This window comes from Microplitis mediator, chromosome 3 (genome assembly GCF_029852145.1).
Source record: "Microplitis mediator isolate UGA2020A chromosome 3, iyMicMedi2.1, whole genome shotgun sequence".
In the NCBI taxonomy this organism is placed as follows: Eukaryota; Metazoa; Arthropoda; class Insecta; order Hymenoptera; family Braconidae; genus Microplitis; species Microplitis mediator.
Genome location: NC_079971.1, coordinates 3,928,532 through 3,935,451, shown reverse-complemented (window position 1 = coordinate 3,935,451; position 6,920 = coordinate 3,928,532). Strand labels below are relative to the sequence as shown.

The 6,920-nt window shown below is 33.4% G+C and overlaps 2 protein-coding genes and 1 non-coding gene across 3 annotated transcripts; 2 read left to right on the top strand and 1 right to left on the bottom strand.

The window, feature by feature from the left end:
- Positions 1-204: 204 nt before the first annotated feature.
- Positions 205-276, top strand: Trnaw-cca (transfer RNA tryptophan (anticodon CCA)). Its single transcript has one exon. It is a non-coding gene; the product is annotated as a tRNA-Trp (tRNA).
- A 1,139-nt stretch (positions 277-1,415) lies between these two features.
- On the top strand, positions 1,416-3,984 carry LOC130665196 (THO complex subunit 5 homolog). The gene is made up of 5 exons (XM_057465500.1): positions 1,416-1,632; positions 1,741-1,878; positions 1,985-2,199; positions 2,260-3,500; positions 3,576-3,984. The coding sequence occupies exons 1-5, from the start codon at positions 1,519-1,521 to the stop codon at positions 3,890-3,892; spliced, it is 2,025 nt and encodes a 674-aa protein (XP_057321483.1). The 5' UTR covers positions 1,416-1,518; the 3' UTR covers positions 3,893-3,984.
- On the bottom strand, positions 3,977-6,159 carry LOC130665197 (dynein regulatory complex subunit 2). Its single transcript, XM_057465502.1, has 2 exons — positions 5,438-6,159; positions 3,977-4,696 (listed from the first exon to the last, which is right to left on the bottom strand). The coding sequence occupies exons 1-2, from the start codon at positions 6,053-6,055 to the stop codon at positions 3,977-3,979; spliced, it is 1,338 nt and encodes a 445-aa protein (XP_057321485.1). The 5' UTR covers positions 6,056-6,159.
- Positions 6,160-6,920: the final 761 nt, after the last annotated feature.

Below are 6,920 nucleotides of genomic sequence, written 5' to 3'. Positions count from 1 at the left end.
GGTAAATTTTACCGCCTTATCAACATTCCGCGCGTCTTTTTTAATTTATTTTTATTTTTTACATTCTGTGAATTTCCTACTCCTCACCTGGAATCTTTATCATTATTGCATATTGTTATATTTATGTATGAGGTATATGGATGTGTAATAAGGTAATTACAGGTGTATGAGTCTGTATAAAAATAGATGGCCAACCCAATATATGACTCCGTGGCGCAACGGTAGCGCGTCTGACTCCAGATCAGAAGGTTGCGTGTTCAAATCACGTCGGGGTCAATTAGTCTCAAATTTTTTTTTTTTTTTTTTTTTTTAATTACTTCCGTAACAATTATCTATAATTATGATCAATATGAATCTTATGCAATTACTTAATTTGAATAAAAATTATTTTTATATATTCAATGAAAATTTTAAAGAATTAATTCAAATTTTATCAATTTATTAATTTAATTTAAAATATATACACATATTCATATATTTATATATATTTTTAACCTATAGTATTATCAGATAACTATTTAAATAATTAAAAATATTTAAATTTTCAAAAAAATCAACGAGTGTGGATGTAGCAGACAGAGAAATATAAAATTACAAATAAATAGAGTAAATAATTTAAAAAATAATATTTTTAAAAAATGCACTTATTAATTTGAAAATTTTTTAAATGTGCATTTTTTTAAAATTTGATTTTATTAATTATTTACTCGATTTATTAATAATTTTAAATTTGTCTCATGCCTGCTACACTTACACCCATTAAAATAATATATTTTTTTTTAATAAAAATCTTATTTTGTATTTGAAATTTAAAAAATGTCTCAAAATCAATTGAAATTTCTAAAAATTTTTTTTTACTACAAAATTAAAAAAACTTATCAATTTATTTTATTTTTTTATTCTACAAAAAGTGATACTGAAGTCAGCAGACAATTGTCAATTTTCGAATTTTATTGTCAACCATTTAAAATTAAAAAAAAAAATAAACCAAAAAATGCACATGTAAAAAATTAAATAAACTATAAGTGCAATTTTTCAAATTTTTTTTTTTTTATAATCCAGTTTTTATAAAAATCCAAAAATTATTAGACGTCGGTTAACTTCAGTATCATCATACAAACTAGTCCTTATTTTTGCAGCGTTTGAATTTCGCGCGCTAACGCAAAACTTTCAAATATTTAATTTCTCAATTATTTCCCACAAAATACACAAATATTTTTATTCAAAAAAATTTCCTACTCAAAAATATTCCACCAGAAATTATTTTTTGTGTCAACAAGTAGAAATTTCATAAATTTACAAACTATAGTCATCTCGACAAAGACTTCGGTTCTTTCCGGCTCAAATTTTCCACCGCACAAAAATCCCAGTACTTAAACCGAATGTACACGAAGGAAGTGATTTATCGAACTCAGTATCACTCAGTATTTAAAGTGTTTGCCGGTTTTATTTCCTTAGTTGTTGAGTTAACTTTTGTTTAAAATATTTATTTATTTATTTTATTTAAATTCAAATAAAATGGCTAAAGAAAATGAAACCATTACTGTAAAAAAACGAAGAAAATCCATCAGTAGTAGTAACAATGGTAACAATACTACTACCAGTGCTGTTAAAGAAAATGATATGTACAAGGTTAGGTTTATTTATTTACATTCATTATTTATTTACTTATTCAATTATTTATTTACTCAAACAATTTCAGTATAAAAAAAAATTAACAATTAATATTCTAATTAATAGGCAATAATAACTTACGAAGAAGAGGAAGCGATTTCTCGATCTCCAGAGCAAGATTCGGAAAATTTTTTGTCAACTTGTGAGTCAATAAGAGATGCGATGAGTAAAATCTCAAAATTAAAAACTAGTAATGACTCTAGTGTAAGTAATTATTTATTTAATTTAAATTATTAAAGTATAAGTAAAATTTTCCAAGTCAGTTTATTATTTTTATTAATTATTTATTTATTTATTTAAATAAATACAGGCAAAGGAGGACATACATGAGCTGCAAGTACAGACCGCACTGTCATTCATCGAACTAAAAAAATTGAATCGTATGGAAAAATTCCGGACGAAATTCGCGCGGGATTCATTAGCAGAAGCCAAAAGTGGAGTCGACAGCCGGCACTTGCAGTTGCAAAATTTATTATATGAAGTGATGCATCTGAAGAAGGAAGTCATCAAGTGCTTCCAGTTCAAGTGAGTTTTTGAATAAAAAATTTTATTAATTGCCTATTAACTTTGTAAAATAATTACTAGGTCTAAGGACGAGCTGATAGAACTGGTCCCCGAAGAGGAATTTTATAAAGAAGCGCCAGAGAGTGTTTCCCAACCGGAGATAACGAAGGAGGATCCACACAAACTGCGTCTAGCTCGCCTGGAATGGGAGCTGACTCAACGGAAGCAGTTGGCGTCACTCTGCGACCAGTTGACGGAGAGCAAAAAGAGCGTCGCTGAAAGTATCGAGACCAAGCAGCAGCGACTGGACAACCTGGGCCCGCAATTGAGGTCAATACTCGAGGCAAGTAAACCTCTGCAAGACAGTTTGGGTCTTCCGCTGGACAAGATCCACAAAGAGCACCAGCGAGCTGGACTTTTGGCGTCTCCACTCTACGTCCTCTATGTAAAAGCGACAGCTTACCGCGATGCCTACGACTCGAGCTTATCTGTGAGCGTTGAAGGCGACGACGAGGACGCCAAGAGGATAAACAACAACGAGGGGACTCAAGAATCAGACTCTGATATCGAACAGCAGTCGGAGACCCCACCCGATGACATTCCAGTTCACAAAAAACGACACCACCGTCTCTCCCGCGAGGCCCGTGAGGAAGAAAAGAAGTCGAAAATCCTCCACAAGCATCCGCTTAATGTCAAAATCATCATCACCATCAACGGGGATACTAAAATGACTCTAGAGTTTTATTACCTGACGTTCCTAAAAGTTATTACCGTCGAGTCACGTCTGGACACCGTCGACAGCGACAGTCCGACAGCCCGCGACATGTTGAACTCGGAGTCGATTCTCCGCGAGCTCTATCCCCAAGACACCGGAGCCGAGAGTCCGAACCCTGCGAATACTTACCAGTTAAAACGCTACCATCTCGCGCCTTTTGGTTCCCTCGGTCTTGGGATCCCCTACAAGTGGGCCCAGAGAATGGCCGGGATAAATTTAATATCCGCTGACACGAACTCCGACCAACATATAACTCGCCAGCAGCTGGCGCAGAACAACGTCGAGAGTATTTTAAAAGAAATAAAACGCCGAGTGAAAGCACGTCTGGATCTTTGCACAGAAATCCGATTACTTGAAGCAGGGAACATTTCGCTGTCCGGTGACTCGACGGATTTGAATCCTCAGAAAATAGCGACTTGTCTGCACAAATTCGCGCCGATGTCCTGGAAAAATTACTCAGCTTGTCCAGATACTTTGAACATTTGTAAAAATAATTTAGTCTCCTCTTCCGATATTTATTACGAAGCCGTTCTGCGTCGCGGTAACCGTAAGTATTTAAATATAATTACTTACTAGTCAAGTACTCCAGCATTAATAATAATTATAATTATAATAATTGCAGATGAACTTATAGCGCACGTCGCAATAAAACCCGACTATCCAAAAGTATCAGCAGTTATAAGTATAAACATGAATCCGTCATTGGTAACGTCAGCAGACGTAATCCGCGACATCGAACGGGAGGTAAATGTGATGTGGGATCGCCCGCCAACGATTTCAAATCAACTGCAACGACTGAGGACCTGCTTTGACATTTACTTGGAGACAGAAAGTCTTGCGACGCGTGAAAAAATATTTTTCCATACCGTCAAAGGCAGAACACGTGCCCGTCCCTACAAATATTTGCATATTGGGGGTGGAATTTTCACCCAACGATAATTAAAACTTTAATTACTTTACGTATTTTATTTAAGTATCAAAATATATGTAAGATATTGAAGATTTTCATAATAAACTAATCATTCAATCAAGCAATTTAGCGGTTCCTCGTGTGACAGCACCAAAGTACGACCGTAAGTAACGTTTTAGTTTATTGTTTTCCGCCACTGCTTGGCTGTACTGCTTCTTGCGAATGAAGTTTTCGGCTTTCACGGTATTGAAGGCTCGCCAAAAGTTGTCCAGGAGCTGGTAGGGGCCGATCATCGAGTCGGTAACGATGCCAGAGTCTACAGAGACGTCGTCGGGTTCTTCAATCAAAGGCCCGTATTTGCTGGCCAAGGGCTCTAAGCTGGAGCACATGCTGACCAAAGTCGCCACGGAGTTGCTTTTCTCCTCCAGGGTTTTTAATTCCTCGATCACTTTCCCGCTGATGAGACTCAATCGCTTCAGCTGGATCTTGTCCACGGTCTGGTGGACTCCGATTTTGTCTCTGAGCTTCCAGACCCGGGCATTCAGCGTCTCCATCTTACCCTCCAAATCTTTGATGCTCTTGTTCCTGGTCTCGGTCAGTAAATTCTCTTGGTATTTTAAGTTATCGATTGTTGAAGTCAGAAAATTTTGGAGCTGCGGAAAACTGGCAGCTTCATTCTTGTGATTTTCGTCAAATTTTTTTAAATTTTCGTACTGCTTCCTACGATCTGCAGTTGCGTTTTGATAACTGGCGATAACTTTTTTGAATTTCGACCAGAGTTCGGTTATTTTGCTGCCGGTCGTACGTTTTATTTCTCCGATAGCTTCGGCTTTCTATAATTAATTAATTATCGATTATTATTCATTTTTTATCTTAATTAATCGGTCATTAGATTTAATTGATTATAAATTTTTGGTGATAAACAAAATTGACTTTTTTTAATTCTTATCAACAAAATTCCGAATTGATAAGACATTTTTTAGAATAAAGAATTTAAAAAAAACTTTAAAAAAAATGGGTTTTTACTAAACGACTCATTGTGATAAAATTAAGACAAGTGGATACTAATAATTTTTATCAATTGCCAAATATGCTGATAAGATTTTAATTAAAAAAAAAAAATCTCTGCCAAAATGGAAAATTTTTTAAAAACAATTTTTACCCTCCCAGAATTAATTTTTAAGTCAAATTTTCAGTGAAACCGTAGGTCCTAGAAAAAAATGTTTGAAACAAAAGTTGTAGGAAATTTAATTCCCTACAAAAAAGGTCCTGAGACTAATGACCGTATCTCTGATAATTAGAAAGTTATAGAGAAAATATACAATAGATCAATTAATTTAAGACTATGTTCAAATCTCTCTTCTTACTTCAACTCCCAATTACTCCCGAATAATTAGTCATACGTAAAAATGTCACGAGACCTTTTTTGTAGAGAATTTAATTATCTTCCAAATTGTTCCTATACATTTTAGTCATATCTTTAATAGTTGAGCTAGAATTTCAGCTTTTTCACATTAGCTTCCAAAATGAAATTTTTTTTATCACCAAATAGCTAAAAAAAAAAAAAAACTTACAGTAAATTCAACATTGTAAGTATTGATAGCATTTCTGGTTTTAGTTTCCATCAATCTCTCGTTGATAAAGCAATTTTCAGCGTAAATAATAGTCTCAAGATGTTTGCAGCTATCAATCAACTCCCCTTTGGCATCAGCCATTTCGTTGAGCTCCCCAACCTTAATCAGCATTACAGATTTTATATAATTTGCATGTAAGCCCTCGAGTCTCTTCCTATTACTATTAATCAATTTATCAATCATTTGCATATGTACTTCTTGCAGTCTGCGGTGATAAACATCAGCATTTTCCAACTCTTCGTAGAGTCTATTGATAACCGCGTTCTTGCTACGCAGCGTTTCATCGAAATTCTTCCAGAGGTACTCGACTTCGTCATACAACTCACGGCATTTGAACTGCCGTAACTTGAATCTCCATTGCTCGTTTATCTTTGCAGTGTTCAAACGAGAAAATGCTTCTTCACGCTTCAATTTGTTCTTCGTAAAACCCGCGATAAGTTGCTGCTTACGTCGCTTGGCTTCCAATTCAATTTCCGCGCGATGCTGCAGGTATCGGAGTCGCTCCTCTTCGCTCATCTTCGCCAGTTTTGATCCCTTACTTTTTTTCTTTGGTGGCATTTTTAGTTTTTATTATTTTATCTTATTTAATAAGAAGTTAAGTGTTCTCACTATTTAAAGCTCTACGTAAACTGATGGACTAAATGTTTGATCAATAATCTCAATAATTTTTTTTTTACCCCTAATACCAGATATTATGTATAATTTATTTTTATACAGAAAATTAAATCAACGATTTCAGATATTTAATAATAATAATAATAATAATAATAACAATAATGGTGGTAGTAGTAATAATAATAATAATAATAATAATGCAATGTAATGAGTTATTTATTTAGCATTTGCTACATAATTAATAACTTTATAGGACATAATTTAACTTTAATAATAATTAGTATATATTTTACATTAAAATTATTTTATTTAATGTAATTTTACTGAAATGACCAGGGTTTTTATTTTTTGTTAAGGAATCAAGGCTTTTCTGGTCCCGTTTATAGAATTTTTAGATTAAATTCATCGTATTAATAATTACATGTGGACTAACCCCTCTGTGTTAGTATGCACTGTAATAAATACATTTATCGAATAAATCAAATTTTGAATTTCCTATATTTTAAAACGGTTTCGCCCCGAATATACTTGCTGGGCTCATCAGTAAAGTTGATGCAAGTATATTGTACTTTAAACCGTATAAATCATGTTAAATTTGAAAATTTAAAACAAAAATTTTTATCTAAAAATTTAATTTAATCTAGAAAGTCTATAAACGGGACCAGAAAAGCCTTGATTCCTTAATAAAAAATTTAAATTATTGTTAATATGACATTTAAAATCTTTTAAAAGCTACAATTGTCTCTTGTCTTATTTGTATTGGTGGATCATTATACCACATGAATCCTATATATATAATAGACTTTTC

Excerpts from the sequence above, each read along its gene's own strand:
- LOC130665196 (XM_057465500.1), top strand. The coding sequence starts at position 1,519 with ATGGCTAAAGAAAATGAAACCATTACTGTAAAAAAACGAAGAAAATCC. Across the intron at positions 1,879-1,984 it reads AAACTAGTAATGACTCTAGT|GCAAAGGAGGACATACATGA; the intron begins GTAAGTAATTAT and ends AAATAAATACAG. Across the intron at positions 3,501-3,575 it reads CGTTCTGCGTCGCGGTAACC|ATGAACTTATAGCGCACGTC; the intron begins GTAAGTATTTAA and ends TAATAATTGCAG.
- LOC130665197 (XM_057465502.1), bottom strand. The coding sequence starts at position 6,055 with ATGCCACCAAAGAAAAAAAGTAAGGGATCAAAACTGGCGAAGATGAGC. Across the intron at positions 4,697-5,437 it reads CTTACAATGTTGAATTTACT|AAAGCCGAAGCTATCGGAGA; the intron begins GTAAGTTTTTTT and ends AATTAATTATAG.